General features: G+C 34.8%; 1 protein-coding gene across 13 annotated transcripts in view; it reads right to left on the bottom strand.

Annotated features, from left to right (window-relative positions):
- ACBD6 (acyl-CoA binding domain containing 6) overlaps positions 1-22,402 on the bottom strand; it is a 207,796-nt gene that overhangs the window by 114,528 nt on the left and 70,866 nt on the right. For all 13 annotated transcript variants that reach the window (XR_012033142.1, XR_012033143.1, XM_072831025.1 and 10 more), the window contains exon 4: positions 14,910-14,992. Coding sequence is in view for 11 of the 13 variants with exons in the window: in XM_072831025.1 (XP_072687126.1) it covers positions 14,910-14,992 (83 nt within the window). In the remaining 2 variants the exon portion in view is untranslated. The remainder of the gene's footprint in view (positions 1-14,909; positions 14,993-22,402) is intronic.

The following is a 22,402-nucleotide window of genomic DNA, read 5'->3' as shown; positions in this document are numbered from 1 at the left end:
GCCAGTTATCTTTCTCCCTCTCTTTGCTGAACTTGAGTGATAAAATTACCATATCTGTTATCTGTGGGTAAACATAAGTTATGACCAAGATTATCACCTTCAAGAATATCCCACATTATCCCTAGCAAAAGACAGAAAGGTCTCTCTCTCTCTACTCCAAATTTTCTGAAATTGACAGAAAACACAATTGTATATCTGAAGTAAAAAAGCTCACTAGTTTTTGAAATTCTTTGAAATATGAGGACACACTCTTATGGAAGGGAGAAATAATGTTTAAGTATGGTTGTGTTTCATCAATCACAGGAAGAATAGTTCCTTGCACACTCTTAAATATGTTATCTGTGTCACTTTCAACGAAGATCGCATTTTCTTATCAAAACAGTATTTCAAACAGGTTTCATAGCAAGCCACCTAGAGTCCATTAGCTACTATTTCACTTACCTTGTAGAATTAAACACATTTATGGGACTAGCTCAGATATCTAACTATTTAAGAGATACATTCAATAAACATTTCAATTCAATTTATATTTTAAACAATCAGATAAAAATAGTATGCTAATAAATAGAGGATGAAAAATTCTTTATTAAATAAAGGAAAAAACCAAAGTAGCATAAACTAATACCTATACAAATATAAACCAATGTCACCAATTCCTCAAATTAAGAAATGTGTACCTGTATGCTCTGTGGGGGTACACAAAGAATTTAAAGGGATATGCAGGTAGGAAAATTTTAAGCTAGAAAAAAAAATAAAAATTTTAAGTGAATCAATTTTCAGCTCAACTTGTAAATAAAGGCATTTTTCCCTTAACTGATCTACCTGGGTGACTATCCTATCACCATGGTCCTTTTCAAATTTCCTTCTACTCTGACCACTCCTCTCCCTAGGTTATATCAGAAAGGTATATGCCTCTCTCCTTACCATGCTACACTGTTAGGAATGATAACCAAAAGTCTTTGCTAAGACTTAGCAAATGATTATTAATTAAACCTGTTACTCTTTTGCTTAGAAATACTCCATTTAACTAATATACTGGGAAAGGTTTAGGGGGAAAAAAATCAATCCCAGGTTGATTACCCCAAGATATAAAACCTTCCTTGGTACCAAATAAAGGGACAAGTCTTGTAAAAAACTGGTGTTGGTAAACATTCTATAGCTAAGGCTAGAGGAGGAAAGAGGTGAAATGAAACAATCAAAACAGACTTGATGCTGTACTGTGTCATTTTAATAAAAAATTATATTAATCTGCCACACTATTTTTAAAAGTTTCATTCATCTCAGTAAGACACATTTTCAACTGAATTTTATATTTAATAATTATTTAATAATATTTATGATGTATGTCAATCAGCTGTATAGAAATAATTACAATGATAACTCAAATGGGAAAATATTTAATGCATAAAGTCACAGAAAATTATATTATATTTTATTTTTTTTAATTTTTTTATTTATTTATGATAGTCACACAGAGAGAGAGGCAGAGACACAGGCAGAGGGAGAAGCAGGCTCCATGCACCGGGAGCCCGACGTGGGATTCGATCCCGGGTCTCCAGGATCGCGCCCTGGGCCAAAGGCAGGCGCCAAACCGCTGCACCACCCAGGGATCCCGAAAATTATATTTTAAAAAAGTCTAACTTACATATGTATTTTTGTTACAGAGAATTATGATAGTAAGATTACACAAAAATCATTACTTTAAAAATTGTGAGGGAGGGCAGCCCCGGTGGCGCAGCGGTTTAGCGCCACCTGCAACCCGGGGTGTGATCCTGGAGACCCAGGATCGAGTTCCACATCGGGCTCCCTGCATGGAGCCTGCTTCTCCCTCTGCCTGTGTGTCTGCCTCTCTCTCTCTCTCCCTCTTTCTCTTTCTCTCTCTGTGTGTCTCTATGAATAAATAAATAAAATCTTTAAAAAAATAAAATAAAATAAAAATTGTGTGGGAGAAGTAGAATAAAAGGAGAAAAACAGAGAACATAAAATTTGTTAAAGATTTAGTTCATGTATTTTATTTTTTAAAGATTTATTTACTTACAGAGAGTGTGCATGCAGAAGTGTGAGTGGACAAGGGGCAGAGGGAGAAAGAAAGTCTACTCAAGTAGACTCTGTACTGGGCATGGAGCCCCATGCAGGGTTCAATCTCACAATCCTGAGATCACAACTTGAGTGGAAACCAAGAGGTGGATGCTTAACCGACTGCACATTCAGCAGCCCTTTTCTTATATTTTTAAATCAAGATCAGAATTTTATTTTTTTATTTATTTTTAAAGATTTTATTTTAGTTATTCATGAGAGACACAGAGAGAGAGGCAGAGATATAGGCAGAAAGAGAAGCAGGCTCCATGCAGGAAGCCCGATGTGGGACTCGACCCTGGGACTTCAGGATCATGCCCTGAGCCAAAGGCATATGCTCAACCACTGAGCCACCCAGGCATCCCCAGAATTTTCTTTTAATTAAACTTTTTATTTTGAGACATCTAAAGATTCACATGCAAATATAAGAATTCAGAGAGATCTTGCATACCATTTTCCCAGTTTCTCTCATTGGTAGTATATTCATGTATTTTAAAAAACGGATTATCCTTAACAGTATTTAGATTCATCTAAAAGAGTGATCTATTTATTTTACAATATTATTATTTACAAAATACCAGAAATTATGCCCTTTAATATACTTAAACTTTTAAACAAGAACTTTAGATGTTATAAAACTCAAGGGAACTGGCTATAGTGTACGGTGTTGGGAAATAGATACCAGATACAGATCCAAAGAGCTACTTGATTCAGGCACTAACCTTAGCATATCTAAATCAAACAAACAAACAAAAAACCCTGAAAAGGCAAATATCCTCAAGTAGGAGGTATGATTAGTAATGAACCATAGTGGGAGGAAAAGTCAGTGGGGCCAATTACGGACTTTGACCAAAAGAAACAATTTGAGGCAAAAAAAAAAAAAAAAAAAAAAATTCTGAAGTATCTTTCTGCTGGGAGACAGTTTGTTCAAGAGGCCTCATTAAGACCTTGGCTAAAGCAACTCTCAAAAAAAATGGTTTACCTTCTATTTACATATTCATAAATAGTTATCTATTTATCTGTCTGGGTTCTTCACTACTCAAACTGAGGATACCAAGGTACCTAAGCAGTTTGGATCACTACAAAGATACAGACTTTGGTAAATAAATAAGCCTTTTTGTTTACACCTCAATTTCAGATGAATTTCATTATTGCTATTCTGTCTCTGAGAGTGTGTGTCTTTTTCTAGATCTTTGAGATTAAAGAATGAACATAAATTCACTGGAAAGACATTGTGAAGCTCCTTAGGAGCCAGTCTTTCTAGAATGAAAGCCTGCTTGCTGTCTTACAAAATTCAGGAGAACTGTTGCTGAATACTACTTCTTTGTAAGAATTTAAGTTCTGGGCAACCTGGGTGGCTCAGCAGTTTAGTGCCACCTTCAGCCCAGGGCATGATCCTGGAGACCCGGGATCGAGTCCCATGTCGGGCTCCCTGCATGGAGCCTGCTTCTCCCTCTCTCTCTGTTTCTCTCATGAATAAATAAATAAAATTTTTTAAAAAAGAATTTAAGTTCCTATTTATTTGATGAGTGTATGGTCAGAAGTTGTCAATGGCATGGGGGAGCTCCTGGGTGGAGCAGTCAATAAGCGTCCAACTTGGTTTTGGCTCAGGTCATGATGTCGGGCTCATGAGACTGAGCCCTGCGTCAGGCTCAACATGGAATATGTTTAAGATCCTCTCCTTCTTCTTCTGCCTCTCCTTCTCAAATTCTCTCTCTCTCAAATAAATCAATAAATCTTAGGGGAGAAAAAGTCAATCTGAAAGATAAAGACTTCCTATTCTGTCCCAATATAATGTTAAAAAATAAGATGTCATTTTACTAATCTTGTTTTGACTAGATTACCAACATTCTATCACTGTATAACAAATACAAAGCCCAAAGTCTAAGGCTGATTCTTTTTTATACAATCTTTTGTATATTTAATGTATATATATAATCTTTATATATATATATCTATATATAACTTTTGATAGGACTATCAATACTTTAGAAGCTGAGATAAAATGTCTACATAGAAATTAAGATACTCGGGCAGCCCCGGTGGCGCAGCGGTTTAGTGCCGCCTGCAGCCCAGGGCGTGATCCTGGAGACCCTGGATCGAGTCCCACGTCAGGCTCTCTGCATGGAGCCTGCTTCTCTGCCTCTCATTCTCTCTCTGTATCTCTATGAATAAATAAATAAAATCTTTAAAAAAAAAAAGAAATTAAGATACTCTGTATCTTTTTAAAAAAGTATGTTTTAACTTACAAATATAAAAAAAAATTATACAAACATATTTTAATTTTGGTTACAGTTGCTCCATTCCTGAACAGAAAAAATCTGTTCTTACTCAAAGGTTTTTAGCAAAGCTGGTGTAAGGCTTATCTGGGAGAAGCAAATAGGTAATATCAGCTCCTAACTCAAGAATTTAATAGAGCTATCATACTTATTAGCACTTCAAAAATCCCTACTTTTGATTAATATCTAGTGAAAATTTTGAATATTAAATTTCACCTTGTAAAACACTGTTTTCGAGTCTCAATCTTACAAAGACCATAAATGAGAATCTATACTGTGATCATCCAGATAAAATCTTATAAATAATGCCTCTTTTCTGAAATACCTTGGTCACATGCTCTTGAGGAGGCAAATATGCTAGGGCAATGACTATGCTCAAGAAGCCTAGCATTCAGATCAAGGCACTTAAGAAAGCGTTTTTTTGTTGTTGTTTGTAAGTGCTATTCTTAAAATAATGCCTGAAATCCTAAATGGCAAAAGAACATTTAGAAATTGTTCATTAAGTTACTATATGTCCTTGATTCTAAGATACAATTTTTTTCATATTTTAACATTTCTGACAAATCTTATAATCTGTATAAGATTAGTGGCATTTTTTAATGGTATTTAAATAATGGTATTCTAAAACCAGTAGTGGGCAGCCTGGGTGGCTCAGCGGTTTAGTGCCGCCGTCAGCCCAGGGCCTGATCCTGGAGAGCCAGGATGGAGTCCCATGTCAGGCTCCCTGCATGAAGCCTGCTTCTCCCTCTGCCTGTGTCTCTGCCTCTCTCTCTCTCTCTGTGTCTCTCGTGAATAAATAAAATCTTTAAAAATAAATAAATAAAACCAGTAGTGTTTTAGAGTAAATGAAGTAATAAAGTAGGTTCAAAATACACAGTGCCAAATGGACAGATGAATGACTGAGGAATTTATATAAATTAATCATAATCCTCCCACTCAGAGTGCTAACTAGATTTTTAACTGGTTTCAGATAGTCATAGTACATAACCAGTTAGTCTTCCCCCTTCCTGTTATGTAGTAATATCAATGTCTTCTTCACCAAATCATACCTATTTTTGACTGGGTTACATATACAGCATACTTAATTCTAGGCCTAGAAAATTCTTAAAAGCGTCAAATAAAAAGTTCTATTTATTATCTTATTTATGTTGTTAATATGCTGTTAATGTATTTTTCTCACATTTTTGCAAAGAAGCAATGACAAAGGAAAAATCGATATCCCGAGTACTTCTTATATATAACTTGTAATTCTGGAAAAGTTATCTAGCCATGATTTACAGACACTAGTTACTAAAAATGCATTTTCCTCCTTTTAAAACCTGCTTAACTCTAAAATAGTTGATTGAAAATTTCTGATAACTTTAAATGTCTGTATGAAAAAATGTATTTCAATTCTGATCAATCCAGAAAACCAGTGGCCACATCAGAAAAATCTATAGAATCCCTTGGCTAACAGACTCTATAGAGCTGAGTTACATTCTCAAACATTAAGGTAAGTCTAAAATCAATAAAGTCAATTAATCCTAAAGAGCATCATCATTAGTATACTGATACATGAAAGGCTACAGTCTCTAATTTTATCAGTAAAGCACATTTTTAAAAACACCGAATGGGAAAGGGATTTAAAAGTTTTAATGGAAGATATTTGCTCTGTTCATATAATAACTATCACAATTACTTTCACTAACTGCAGAACACAAGGATTCCTCAACCATCTCAGGAGCAGCATAGCATAGCAACAGCAGAGTACTAACCATGTGACCTTGGGCATGTAACCTCACCCCTCTGAGTCTCAGTTTCCTCACCTGCAAAATAGGTATATTAATAGCTACATCTCATAGGATCATTCTGTAGTTTAATTGAAATAATATATACTAACACATGTAGTAGGGTAACTAGCATATTATTAGTGGTCAATAAATGTTAGCTGGTATTATTGCCTTAAAATTTTAACATATGTTAAAAAAAATTCAACATATGTTGTACACTGGGTCATTTCTCATATGCTGTTATATAACACTATCAATCAATTCATCTAACAACTATTAATTAGACTTTTAAGGAAATTAAAATAAGCCAATGTGGGTGGAACAATAATGGGGGAGGGGAAACTGGCATTAGATAAGATGATGAAGGGCCCTATACGATATGTTAAGGAATTTTAGATTTTATCCTAAGTGCTATAAGAAACCATTAAAGGGCTAAGCCGGAGAGTGATATGATGATACGAGTTATAAATCCGGGGCGGGGGGTGGGGGGGAGGGCAGACAGCAAAGGAAAAAAGAATCCATTCTGTGGTGTCCTGGCCAAGAGACAGTGATTGTTTAAGAGTAGCAACAGTATTGTCAAAGGCAAGATAGTGGTGATAATGAAAAGATGAATTTGGGTTATTTTGGAATATAAGGAAACAGAATTTCTAATTTATAAAAGAATGATGGGGAGAGACTAGACCAATGTGACAAAAGAGACCCAAGAATGACATACTTTACATAAAATACTAGTAAAATGTATATCTAAAATTTTTATATTGGGTAAAATTTATAAATAAAACCATGTAATCAGTGTTATAATGCCTTTTCACACAGAATTCCAACTTTGACAAACACCAAGCATTTATTACTATACACAATGCAATCAGCAAAGTCCTCATAAATTGAAAGGCAATGAAATGAACCAAAATTGCTTGCTTGTAGTATTGAGAGAACAGCTGATAATAATTAGAAGAGAATCAAGATGACTATTTTACAATGCTGAGTCTTTGCTAATACTTTTAAAATATTTCTTTAAATTTATGTCTGTAAAGCATTTTAACAGAAGAAAACATTTGTTTAAATTATACATAATATATACCACCATTTATTATAATGGATACAGTAAATCCATAATTATGCATCTTTATACGTGCACACACACATACTCTAAAAACTTTGTAAATGAGTCTCAGTGTCTAGCATTTCGCAGGTACTATATAACAATAAGGATAAGATTAGAGGGGGCAGACAGAAAAGAGACAACAAAGCAAGATAAAGAGGGGGAAGAAAAAAGAATAAGAAAAGGAGAGAGGAGAAGATGATGGTTTTAGTTGAGGAATGACCTCTTGTTCAGAAAGGACTGCTGATCTACAAACAGGTGGATCTGCCCATATGCTTGGTTGGCATCATGACACTGAGCACACAGGAGCTAAATACAGCACAGGAGAAAAGGGTGAATATGAGAGCCAGGAGACTCTTACAACAGTTACTGTTTATGGCAAGACCTGCTTGTCCCAGGGGACCCATTTTCACATAATCTATAATTATCTCTTCGCTTTAATCGCCTTGTCATTCCTAAGGCTCTCCTGGGCACTGGAAGAGGAAAAGCTCATTAACTAAACCTTTTCTCCTCTCTCCAGCCACCCATGGCTTTTAATTGCTTGGTGTGTTATTATCTAGGAGTGCAACTGGGATCATTTTCATAAGAAAGGGAGGTAGAGAGGAGGAAGGGAGCCATGAGTCCCTGAGGTATGCACCACAGAAAAACCTTTGCTTTCTCAATTATTTATGCCAGCTGAGGTTTTACAGGCTGAATAAATCCATAACTCAAGTTCATTCTGAGCAGTCAGATTCTCAAGGGGGAGTTGCCCACTTGCCTATACACACTTGTGTAGTCCTCAAAGAATAACCAGAATGTAACAAGACATATGTCATCCAATTTATCACCTATCACCAGTGTTAACACAATGTTGATCATGGGCAACACGGCGAAATAGGGAAGGATTTCACTACTACCAGCCAAATAGATATAGGGAAGAAGGATAATCTTTTTGATGCTAAGGACAGCAGTATCAATGGAACAGTAATATCCCAGAAACTTAAAACAATTGAAACAAAAAATCCAAATATTCAAATTTTAAAATACGTATATGTATAACACATACTCTTGAAATTTTGTAGTCTTACATGGATTTGTTCAAACACATTGCTATCTAACAATATGAAGCTTTGAATAAGTAACTGAATGGAATCTCATATCATCTGATTTTATAAATCATTTAAAAATAAAACAATATATGTTGTAGCTTTTCCTCCAATTATACATCTTTCAGGAAAATTTTTAGAGTACAATTTATGACTAAGTAACAGGCTTTTAGCCTTCATTCCAGTTCATATTTTTACCAAAAATGCAAAATTAAAGCATAATCACTTTCAATGTAGTTTATTATACTTCTATTATTCTACTTTATAACAGTACTAAAGAGCAGCCAATCAAAATAAATTTCTAAAATATTTTCAAAATCCAATGTCGTTTAAAAATTTTTAACTTTATAAGTCAATGATGAAAGCTTCTCTTTAAAATTCTACAGGCTTTTGTGTCTGACCACAGCAGTGACCTCTGGTATTTTCTGCCAAAACAGTTCATTTGTCTCACAGAACAACTAATCAATTCCAGAGCCCATCAATCATCTTAGTTGTATACTGGTCTGGTCTTGCTTAGAGAAGGTCCAGATGGCTGGCTGTCTAAGTGGGATTAATAAAATTCTGATAGATTACATAGCATCAAACTACAAAATATAACAGGGAAGACCAAATCTTATTGCAAGGTAGAATGGACACTGTATATGCTTCATTTATTGTATTTTTAATTCTTACCTTAATTTCTCAGTTTATGTACCAACTTCTAGATAAAACCTTCTAAGCATACAAGTCACCAAAAATGATTTCTTGTTAAGCAAGTCAGTATATGTAGTGTAGAAGCATTTGCCTCTTTGCAAAACCCTATGCTTATTAATCAGTCTTTTCTGTCCATCTGCAGTATAAATGAAACATATCCGATCAAGGCTAGAGCAACTGTCTGTGAGTTAAAAGATTTGTTCCTTTTTGGTTTCTATAGTTCCAAACACAGATTCTAATAGCACTGGCTCTTCCTTTCTTGTTTTCCATTTTCTCTTGCAAGCGCAAACAACCTGGGGCAGCCCGGATGGCTCAGTGGTTTAGCGCCACCTTCGGCCCAAGGCCTGATCCTGGAGACCTGGGATGGAGTCCCATGTCAGACTCCCTGCATGGAGCCTGTTTCTCCCTCTGCCTGAGTCTCTGCCTCTGTGTGTGTGTGTCTCTCTCATGAATAAATAAATAAAAATCTAAAAAAAAAAAAAACAAAAACCGAAACAAAACAAAAGCAAACAACCTGTACTCAATCCTACCACCAGACTGACATGTGATTTTAGCTCATAACATAAGCCCTGTGCCCTGGGGTCCTGCAATAGGAGTTCTGTGCTGAATAACAATACTAATAAAAGTTAACAGTTACATAGTAACTTATTTTGTGCCAGATACTGTTCTAGGATGCCTGCATTCATATAATCTACATAAGTGTCATATGAGAAAGGTAATATAATTACCTCCGTTTTGCAAATAAAGTAACATGTCCAAGGTCATAGTTAATAGATGGTGGAAGCAACATTTGAATGCTGGCAGTTTGGCTTCATAATTTTTTTATATTTAATTAGCCTCACATTGTATCTCCTCTAGTACACTACAGAACAATTAACCAGCTTCATTTTTTTTAAAGATTTTATTTATTTATTCATAGAGACAGAGAGAGAGGCAGAGACACAGGCAGAGGGAGAAGCAGGCATCATACAGAGAGCCTGACATGGGACTCGATCCAGGGTCTCCAGGATCACACCCTGGGCTGCAGGTGGCACTAAACTGCTGCGCCACCGGGGCTGCCCATTAACCAGCTTCATAATGAAAAATTGGTGTCAGGAGGCACCTGGGTGGCTCAGTCAGTTAAATGGCTGGCGGACTCTCTACTTCAGCTCAGGTAGGTTTAGGGGTGTGAGTCTGAGCCTCCCATTGAGCCCTGTGTTGGCCTCTGCGCTTACCAGAGTCTGCTTATCCCTCTCCCTGCACCTCCCCCTACTCTCTCTCTAAAATAAGTAAAATCTTTAAAAATTGGTGTCAGGGCTCTAGAATATTAACACAGAGATCTGTACCTATGACATTCTATTGTCACTTTCTGTAACAGAGTAGAAATAAGGGTCAGAACCAAAACAGGCTCAGAATTGGCCCCAGTGGCCCTCAAGCACATTTACAATAAAACAAAAATGGGTCCTTAACTTACTGCCTTCAATGCACTTAGGAAAGCTGCCACAACAATGGAGCCCAAGCCATATTAAATGAGTTTATTAGATACTGATTTTCCTGATCTTTAAGAATATTTTTAAAAACTAGAGGTCTATATAATAAAATATCCAAAACAGGCCTTTAAAATACTTTTGTAGGGGCTCTTGGGTGGCACATTCGGTTAAGTGTCTGACTCTTGGTTTTGGCTGTCATGATCTTGGGATTGGGAGATCAAACCCCGGTCAGGCTCCATGCTAAGCATGGAAACTGCCTGGGATTCTTTCCCTCTTATTCTGTCTCTCCTACTCATGTTCTCTCTCTTTCTAAGTAAATAAATACAGAATATTTTTCAAGTGTTCTTTTTAAAAACAATGATTCTACAGAAGAAAACTTCTCTTTTCACCTAGTTTACCACTTAATATTTCTAAAACTCTGAAACCTACTATCACTTTCACCTCAGTTGAACATAATTCTGCCAAGAAACTGCAATTAACATAAGTTAGAGCACAACTTCCTCTTGGAAAAATAAAACACCAGGTATATTTCACCTGAATGCAAGCAGAATTTGATTACATAAACTCCAAAAAATGGCCTATTTTCTTTGTTGCAACTGTATTCTTATACTTCAGAAACAATAGGGATCACATCTCATCCTTTATTGAAATAATCCATTTAAATTTAGAATAATTTTTATCACGATCTAGCTTATTACAGTGGAATTCAGTTTAATCACAAAATGATTTATCAAATAGAAGAAAATTACCAAGTGCTATGATTTCTGATGGGCTATCAGTAATGGCAAATTTAATGTTTGTAATACTTAAAATGCTTTCAGTGGCTCACATTCATGTTTCCTACTGTTTCGTATCTTACTAATATGTTCCAGAATACATAAGAAGACTAAAATTTAGATGACTTAAAAAAATAAGTCCAGGACTAATCAGTTTTGTCCCTAGCAGAGTTCATATTTCACTGGCTTAACCAAAAATATTCATTGAACATACTGTAGACGCCAAAAATATCAAGAACATACTATTCAAAAGTGAAGCTGGGAAGCACAAATACCCACAATGTTGTCCAACAGACTCAAAATAAATGTGCTGAGTTGAATTAAAAACTGTACTTTATGAAAATAAGCTATATTATTTTGTTATTGTTTCTTATGATCAAAATCCTAAATGTTGATTTAAGTCTAAGAGTGAATTCTTTAGGAATTGGGTGGTGGATAAGCAGATAGGTTACCTCTTCCAGTATACTTTAAGTTCTGCCTTAGGAGTATTCCAATTATCTAGATACCTACTCTCACTTCAACTTGGAGTAATGTTCCATAGAGCTACTGTAATCATCACGTCATTGGGCATTCCAAAAGAAACTGTACTCAGCATGTTATCTGGAAAGTACTAGAGTTTGGGAGCCCTTAAGGAAACTGGTACACAAAATGAAAATCAATACTGTTTATAGATAATTGATATTGTTAGAAAGTTAAATATCGTGATTTTTAAAGTCAAGAAACAATCCCAATGTATTTTGCTAGGAAAAGAAAACAGCCTATATATTTTTTAAAACTGCTTAAGAAAACAGGTGAGAATGGGTACTACTACAGGGAAACCAAACCAGTATTCTTTGTTTTATGATAGGAATACTAGACTAAATCTATGTGAGCAACAATCGCTAAACTATCAGTTCCCTGAGGGAAGAGACACAGAAACCTCCCAAGTTCTGAGTACTTTTATTAGATATCTATTCAGTTCTAGGAACTTCCTCAGATACTGAGAATACAGAGATGGATAAAATATGATCCTTGGCCCAAAAATTTAGTGGAAAGGATACAGTTTCTTTTAAACCTTATAACAAAACCATGTGAGAAACAGAGAAGGAATACCTAACTTCCCCTTCTAATACACAGAAAAATGATTCTAAACGTTTACTGACTTGATTTCAACATTTAATAAACTTTGATTAGTAGGATTAAAATTCTACAATGCCATTTATAGCAGACTCTAAAGATAGAATATACAAATCAAGAACCCTAAAACAGGGACATCTGGGTGGCTCAGTGGCTGAGTGTCTGCCTTTTGGCTCCAGGCATGATCCTGGATTCCCAGGATCGAGTCCCACACGGGATCCCTGCATGGAGCCTGCCTCTCCCTCTGCCTATGCCTCTGCCTCTCTCTCTCTCTCTCTCTCTCTCTCTCTCTGTCTCATGAATGGATGGATTTTAAAACTCTAGGAAAAAAACAACAACCTTGGTTTAAAAACAAAAAAGAACCCCAAAATACTTTCTGAATATTTAAGGGTTAAGGAGAATGGGGGTGTTAAACTCTGAAAAATGTTTTTTAATCTATGTTTCCTCAAAACTATATGAGCTCCTCAGAGTTCTCAAGCTCCCAAAAAGGGATCACAGTGGCAAATGTATTCCAGATCAGCCTTAAAAGGTATTTTTATTCCTCTCAATTTTCATTGGCCTTTCGCTACCTACCTCAAATAAACAGTCTGTAAAAATGATATGCTTGCTATGTAAACAGATTCAAGACAGGATCCTTAGTATTAAATGACTAGTCAGTAACTGGAAACTCTGAGCATTTAAAGTTTTTGATTCATAGTGGTAGCAAACTTTCCTCCTAGAATGCTACGTGGGAGTTCTATCATTATATCTTCATGTGGCAGATAATGTCAGCAAAATCTTCTGCAAGAGTGGAACATACCTATACCCAATATTCTCTTTACTGTATAAAGATAGATATTTCCTTTCAATAAATTTAGGTGAACCCAATTTTCGACTTAAAAATTACTGCTCATTTATTTCATGTTATTACTGAAGAAAAGTAACAAAGTTCAGGTTACTCAAAAAGGGTAACAGCATCAGAGATTCCTCCTGCAGTTTGTTTGTAAGGTAAAAATCTTAGAAGAATGTGTCACATGACTTTAAACATGACAAAATCCTTTTCCTGATTTTCATAGAGTGCTGAAAGAAAAAAATTATCCAAGAAATTTTATACATAACACATAAAGTGTAAGATCCTTGTTAAATAATGCAAGATGACCATTAAGAATTTCTTTACATTGTGGTTTAGAAAAACCCCACATAGCATAAATGTTACCATTTTAACCATTTCTAAGTGTACAATTCAGTAATGTTAAGTACATTCACATTGTTGTACAGCCAATCCTCAGAAATTTTTATCTTGCAAAACTGAAACTCTACACCCATTAAATAACAAATCCCACTTCCCACTTCCTCCAGCTCCTGACAACCACCATTCTACTTTTTGTTTCTATGAATTTGACTACTCATGATACCTCCATATAAGAGGAATCATACTGTATTTATCTTTTTGTGAATGGCCTATTTCAGCTAGAATTATGTGCCTAAGGTTCATCCATATTCTATAGCCTGTGTCAGAATTTCTTCCCTTTTTGAAGCGGAATAATATTCTATTCTAAGTATCTACCACATTTTGTTTATCCATTCATTTGTCAATGGATGTTTGGGTGGCTTCCACTTCTTGGCTATTGTGAACAGTGCTGCTATGAACATGGGTGTACAAAGAGGTCTTTGAGATCCTGTTTTCAATTCTTTTGGATTTAAAACAGAGGTAGAATTGCTGGATCATATAGCTATTCTTTGTTTAAGAATCTCCAAAATATTCTCTTTAGTGTGACATTTTATACTCAAAATGATTTTTAGTTATTTTTTAAAATATTTTATTTATTTATTCATGATAGACACAGAGAGAGAGGCCAAGACATAGGCAGAGGGAGAGGCAGGCTCCCTGTAGGGAGCCTGATGTGGGACTCAATCCCAGGACCCCGGAATCACGACCCGAGCCAAAGGCAGATACTCAACCACTGAGCTACCCAGGTAGCCTCAAAATGGTTTTTAATCTTTAAAAGAAATAATAATAATTTCATAATGACCACAAAAAATTTAAAACTTTTTTTTCTAAAAAAGAACATAAACATTTTTTAGAAATTGTATGAGCTTAATGGGACTGAATCACCACTTTCCCTTACATACTTCAGATTGCAACCATACTAAAAAAAGAAGAATAATAATAATAATGGCATTTTTATCAGTATTGTGAATAAACTTGAACACAAATATATACACACACAAAGAAAAAATGGTATTTTAAGGAAAACTAATAAGATCAACAATGAAAACCCACAGCTTTAGATTGTGTAAGACACAAAACCTTGCCCTACCAACTACTTACGTGGTGGGAAAAGTTACTACCTAGCACTGATTCAGAGGTATATTTCAAAGATAATTTACCTAAAAAATTATTTCCTGCTATCTATTATATTACTAGAGATACCACCAAATTAGTTTCATATTAAGATAAAGGTCTTTTACAAATGGAAGTTTTCAGGATTAAAAATTAAGACACATGTACACACACATATAGATGTATGTATCTCTATTATCAAAGACCAGAAGAGAAATTACCTGATGATTTCTTCATGATACAGAGAACTAACAACAGGTCCACCAAAACCGGTATTTGCTTCTTTTCCTTTCTTCTCTGGTGACTGTAGGGGGAAAGAAGGTGAAAAAAAGATATATGGATTAAGGCAGTGTGTATTTAAAAGCATTACAAAACACTACTTTGATAAGGAATACTAAAGATTTGAGGTCCATCATTTCTCTAAGGCTCTAGTAACAATTTCAAGATAGTATCCAAAAGGCAAGATGACCCACAGGTCATCAGAGTAATGGAATAAGTTACCCACCAGAAAATCAAGGTCATTCCACTACCGTGCTCTCAAGCCACCTAAAGCCTATCATTCCCTGATTATAAAATGCTAGCTTTGTTCACTGTGGAAAATACTGATGCTCAATGTAGAAAAATGAAAATGAAAATACCATATGTGAATATGATCATGAAAATCCTATCTAACAAAATCAAAGTTTCCAAGTTAAAAAAAAAAAAAACTAAACTGTAATACACTCCAAACCCAACCATAAAGAAAAATAAATTAAATAAATAGAAAATAAAAATAAACCTTTTTAGGTAGCAAGAAGAGAGAAGATGGAAGAGAGAAGAAAGGAAGTTATGATCTAATACATTCTTTTTTTTTTTAAGATTTTATTTATTCATGACAGACACAGAGAGAGAGAAAGAGAGGCAGAGACACAGGCAGAGAGAAAAGCAGGCTCCATGCAGGGAGACCGACGTGGGACTCAATCCCGGATCCCCAGGATCACACCCTGGGCTGAAGGCAGCGCTAAACTGCTGGGCAACCGGGCTGCCCCAGAAAGTTAGGATCTACAGTAAATGAAAAAAGAGCAAATTGTTAGGGAAAAACTTTCCAAAATCAAATTCAATAGGTCTTGACCCTCAATATTCTCAAAAAGCACAAAATTAAGATTAAATTTAGAAATAAGACTCTTCTCAAAAAAAAAAAAAAGAAAAGAAATAAGACTCTTCTAAAACATAACATGGAAGAAGTAAACTTGGATGTTATTACTATAACCTAAAAGGTTCAAACTGCAACCTCCGCAAAAGCCCATATCTCCTGCAACAATGACAGTTTTTAGGTCAGGGCACCCCACAAAAAATCAAAATTCTGAACATAAATATCTTAGAATCAAAACTAATGCTTTTATTGTTCAATTTGACTAATTAGTTTTACTTAAAAAAAATACAGGCAGTCCTCATATACCTGGGTTTTCTTCTTTCCTGTTCTTTAAAGAAGGAGTTTTTGTTTTATTATTGTTACTTTTTTTGTTACTTTTGGTTGGCCAACCGCTGGGAAAAGGAAAAAGATCCTATAGACAGCATATTCTATGAGTTCCTAACATCATGGACAACAAGTTTTGAGAAAGGGTGGAAACTTTTGAAATGCATCAATACAGTTATGAGTTTATGACAGAAACAAAGTTACAAAGTCATAAACAACTACTGTCATGATTAAATGACCAAGTACAGTACTCCATGCTGGCAAATAAGAAGCACCAAGTAAATGCTAGATCCCTCTCTTCCCTGAGGACCATTCTTAGAGAATAAATGCTGCAAAGAATTTTCAGGATAGACAATATTTTCTTTATACTAAAAAAGCCACAACCAAAGGGAGAACTTATTTAATCTAATTGTGTTCTAAATACATACTCCCTTAGTATGATAAAGTTGAAACATACCTGGTGTTTAAGACATGCTAAATGTCTAACAAAACTGAAAAGAGAAAACTGTGCTGCAAGTACAGCTTCCTGACCAAGAACTGATTCCAAGATAACACAGGGGAAAATCAAGATGACCCTGGATTGGCAATGACTTTTTAAAATACAACACCAAGGGGCGCCTGGGTGGCTCAGCTGGTTGAGCATCCAACTCTTGGTTTTGGCTCAGGTCATGATTTCACCGGTGGCGAGATGAAGTCCCTCTAAGTGAGGAGTCTGCTTGAGGTTCTTTCTCTTCCTCTCCCTATGCCTCTCCCTGATGCAGTTACACTTGCGCTCTCTCTAAAACAAATAAATCTTAACAAAAAAAAAACCAAAAAACAAAAAACACTAGAGGCATGATCATGAGAGAAAAAAATTGATGTCTTTATTAAAATTAAAAATGTCTGTTCTCTGAAACATACTGTTAAAAGAATGACAAACCACAAATTGAGGGAAAAAAATCTTTGCAAAACGGCTATCTGATGAAAGACTGGCAGACAAAATATATTTTTTAAATCCTCTTAAAACTTGGGACGCCTGGGTGGCTCAGTGGTTGAGCGTCTGCCTTCGGCTCAGAGCATGATCCCAGAGCCCTGGGATCAAGTACCACATCGGGCTCCCCAAAAGGAGCCCCATTCTCCCTCTGCCTGTGTCTCACCTCTCTGTGTGAATTTATTTATTAAATTAATAAATTTATTAATTTATTTTATAAATTTTATTTTTATAAATTTGTTTATTAATTTATTTTAATAAATTTATTAATTTATCTTATGAATAAATAAATCTTCTTAAATTTAAAAAAAATAAAATCCTCTTAAAACTCAACAATAAGAAAAAAAATTAAATCCTAATACCCTAATGAACATAGATACAAAAATCCTCAAAAGAAAAATGAGCAAAACTAAATTCAACAAAATATTAAAAGATCATATATCATGATCAAGTGAGATTTATTTCAGGGATACAAGGAGGTTCAACATTCACAAATCAATTAACATGATGCAGCACCACATTAATAAACTGAAGGATAAAAATCATATGATCATCTTAATAGAAGTAGAAAAAGCATTTGACAAAATTCAACATCCATTCATGACAAAAATTCTCAACAATGTGAGTATAGAGGAAACATAACTCAATATAATAAAGGGCATATAGGACAAACCCACAGCTAACATCATACTTGATTGTCAAAAGCTCAAGGCTTTTCCTCTAAGATGAAGAACAAGACAAGAATGACCACTTTCATCACTTTCATTCAACATAGCATAAATAATGCAATTTTAAACATGGGCAAAAGATCTGAACACACACCTCATCAAAGAAGATACACAGATGGCAATATAAGCAAATAAAAAGATGTCAAACATCATACATTGTTAGGGAAGTGCAAATTAAAACAATGAGATATTACAACACACCTCTAGAATGGCTAAAATACAAAGACTGACAATACCCAATGCTGGTAAAAAATGTGAAAGCACCAGGAACTCTCAATTGTTGCTGGATGAAATGTAAAATGGAATCACCACTTTGGAAGATGGTTTGGCAGTTCTTCTAAAAGTAAACATATATATATATATGATCCAGCAATCTTGCTTCTAGGTATTTACCTCCCAAAATTGAAAATTTATATCCACAAAACATCAATATTTAAAGTAGTTTTTTTTTTGTAACAGGCAAAACCTAGAAGCAACAAAAATGTCCTTCAATAGGTGAACAGAGAAACAGATAAACTGTGGTACATCTATATAACAGAATATTTTCTGATAAAAAGAAATGAGCTGTTCTATATTAACTAAGAAAAATAATAGTAAACAACTAAAATCATTAATTAAAAAGGAGACTTTACAATTGATACCACAGAATTTTATTTATTTTTTTTTAAGATTTATTTATTTATTCATTCAGAGAGAGCGAGAGAGAGGCAGAGACACAGGCAGAGGGAGAAGCAGGCTCCATGCAGGAAGCCCGATGTGGGACTCGATCCCGGGTCTCCAGGATCACACCCCGGGCTGCAGGCGGCGCCAAACCGCAGTGCCACCGGGGCTGCCCGATACCACAGAATTTTAAAAAAGATTTTAAGAGACTATTATGAACAACTGTATGCCAACAATTTGAATAACCTAGAGAAAATGCATAAATTCCTGGACATATACAACCTATCATGATACAATTATGAATAAAAAATGTGAAGAGACCTATAATCATTAAGGAGATTAGTCAGAAACTTAAAATCTCCCAATGAAGAAAAGCCCAGGACCAGAAGACTTCACTAAGGAATTTTAACAAATATTTAAAGAATTAACACAAATCCTTTTCAAACTCTACCAAAAAACTGAAGAGGAGGCAACAAACCTAACCTCATAACACGTTGATACCAAAGACAGACACAGAAACTAGAAGAAAATTATAGAGTAATATGTGAGGAATACTGATGAAAAAATTCTCAACTAAATACTAGCTAACTGAATACAGCAGTACATTAAAAGGACTATATACCATGACCAAATAGGATTTGTTCTTCTGAACATAAGGATGGTATGGTTCAACGTATGAAAATTGATCAGTGGAACATACAACATTAACAAAATGAAGAAAAACTAAGTGATCATCTCAACTGGTACAGAAAAAGTATTTGACAAAATTCAACACCCTCTCATGATAAAAAAAAAAAAACTCAGTAAACTAGAAATAGAAGGAAATTATTTCAATACAATAAAGCCAAATACAAAAAGCCCATAGCTAACTTCATACTCAATAGTAAAAAAACTGAAAGCTTTTTCTCAAAGATCAGCAACAAGGCAAAGATGCCTACTCATAATATTTCTGGAAGCCCAGAAGTACTGAAGTCCTAAATAGCCAAAACAATTAGGCAGAATTAAAAAAAAAAAAAAAAAGTATGCAAATTGGAAAAGAAGTAGTAAAATCCCCATTCACAGACATGATATTATATGCAGAAAACCCTAAAGATCCCCTCCACATACACACATATATATACACAAGAAACTGATAGAACTAATGAACAAATACAGCAAAGTTGCAGGATACAAAATTAACACACTGAAATCATGTAGTGTCTGAGAGAGGCAGAAATAAGTAAGTTTTCTAATATTAAGTGATCAGTGTTATGGAAAAAGAATAAATGTGAGGAAGAAAACTGCAATTTTAGGGCCTCACCGAAAAGGTCCTTTGAATAAAGACAAGGGAAGTAAAGAAGTGAGCCTTGCATATATCTGGGGGAGACTTTGATATATAGGAAACAGCTAGTATAGTACAAAGGCCCTATGGTGAGGATATGCTTAGAATGTTAGAGAACTTAAGTACTTTGCTGAAGGCTAATTAATGTATTTTAGGGGGCAAGACTAGAGGCAAGAACACAAGGTTGTTCACAAGACAAAGTTTCTGTTGTTGTCACTCAGTGAAGCTCTTAACGTGAGTGAAACAGGCAATTTAGAAGAATACCTGCAATCCGCTTGGCAATTATTAGCCATGAAAAAGCACACTAGTAATTCAGAGTTATATGTATTTTGAAAAGGGATGAATACAGTTTTCTTTTTTATTTAATTAATAGCCTTTATTTTTTAGAGCAGTTTCAGGTTATAGAATACTGAGTGAAAAGTATGTAAGCTAAAGTTCTCATATGCTTACCTCCCCCAAACTTTCTCCTATTATTAACATCTTGCATTACATGTGGTACATGTTATTAATTAAGGTCCATAGTTTACAGTAGGGTTCATTCTTTGTGTTGTATCTGAGTTTTGACAAATGTATAATGACATGTATTCACCATTACAGTATCATTGAGAATACTTTCATTGCCCTAAAAATCTGGTACTTCACCTATTTATCCCTAACTCCCACGGAAACTCTGGCAAATACTGATCTTTCCATGGTTTCCATATTATCTTTCCCAGAGTATCAGATAGTTGGATCATATAGTATATAATCTTTCAGATTGGTTTCTTTCACTTAGCAATATGTAATTAAGGTTCCTCCATGTCTTTTCTTGGTTTGATAGCTCATTTCTTTTTTAAATTTTTAATTGTTATAAATACACACACACACACACACACACACACACAATTTACCACTGTAACCATTTTTAAGTATATAGTTCAGTAGTGTTAATTATGTTCAACCTTCCCTGGCTCAAAACACAAGATTTTTCTCCAATCTTCTTCCTAAGAGCATGGTGGGACTCTGGGCAAAATTAATAGAAATAGGGAGCCCTCCTAAGACTGGGCCCCAGGAGTTTTTAACTCCCAAGCTTGTCCACTTGGCCTCCAGGAATCTATTACCATTTAAGCCAGTTAGTTTATAGCTCAAAGTGCTTCTGCTTCCAATAAGTTGTTTTCAAGTGTGATTCTCTGTATTCATCTGTCTTTCCAGTTTGACAAGTAGCTTCCTCATAATCTCAAATCTCAGAAGGATCCAAGGATAGTTCTTGATTTTTAGTTTGGTCAGATTTTTGTTGCTGTTGAGGACAGGAGTGATGATTTCCATGTTCTTTACATGCAGAGCTAACACTGGAAGTTTGATTTTCTTTTAAAGATATTTTAAAATGCAAAAACGTCTTTTATATTTACCCATATATATTCAGCACTTCTAGTTTCTCTTCATTCTTTTATGTAGGTCCAAATTTCCATTTAATATATATTTCCTCTTACCTAAAGAAGTTCCTTTAGTGTTTATTATAGTGCAAATCAGTCAGCAATGGATTATCTCTGCTTCTATCTGTGGAAAAAGTGTTTATTTTACCCTCCTTTTTTTGTATTAACATATTCACATAACAAAATTAACTATTTTAAAGCATACAATTGAGTGGCATTTAGTACATTCACAATGTTGTACAAGTACTACCTCTATTTAGTCTCCATACAATTGAGTGGCATTTAGTACATTCACAATGTTGTACAAGTACTACCTCTATTTAGTCTCCAAACATTTTCATCATTCCAAAAGAAAATCTTAAACCCATTGCAGTCACTCCATTGCTCCTTCTCCCTAAAACCCTGGCAATCACCAATCTACTTTCTGTTTCCATGGATTCACCCATTCTGGGTATTTCATACAAATGGAATCATTCATTATGTGACCTTTGATGTCTGGCTTCTTTCACTTAGCATATTTTTGAGGTTCGTCTACATGTTAGAAAGTATCATTCATGTACTTCATTCCTTTCTATGGTTGAGTAATATTCTATTGTATGTATATAACCTCATTTTGTTTATCCATTCATTAGTTGATGGATATCTGGATTTTGTGTGCCTTTTAGGCTATTATGCTGCTATGAACATTTGTGTACAGATAGTTGAATTCTGGTTTTCAATTCTTCTGGGTATATACCCAAGAGGAGAATTGCTGGGTCATATGGTAATTCTATGTTTAACTTTTTGAGACACTATCAAAACGATTTTCCATAACAGCTGCACTATTTTACATTCCCACTGGCAAAATAAGATGTTTCCAATATCTCCACATACTTGCCAATACTTGTTATTTCTGTCCTTTTTATCCTCATCTTAGTATACTAAGTATAACTACTTACTGAAGTAGTTATCTAGTGAGTAGTTATCTCATTGTGGTTATGATGCACATTTCCCTAATAACAAATGTGATTGTGAGCTCTTCTTTTTGGAGAAATGTCTATTCAAGTCCTTCACCTATTTATGAGTTATCTTTTGTTGTTGAGTTGTAAAAGTTATTTATATATTCAGGATAACAGATCTTTATCAGATATAGGATTTGCAAATATTTTCTCCCACTCTGCAGGCAGG

The sequence above is a fragment of the Canis lupus genome, chromosome 6 (genome assembly GCF_048164855.1).
Source record: "Canis lupus baileyi chromosome 6, mCanLup2.hap1, whole genome shotgun sequence".
NCBI lineage: Eukaryota > Metazoa > Chordata > Mammalia > Carnivora > Canidae > Canis > Canis lupus.
This window is presented reverse-complemented; position numbering and strand designations above follow the sequence as displayed.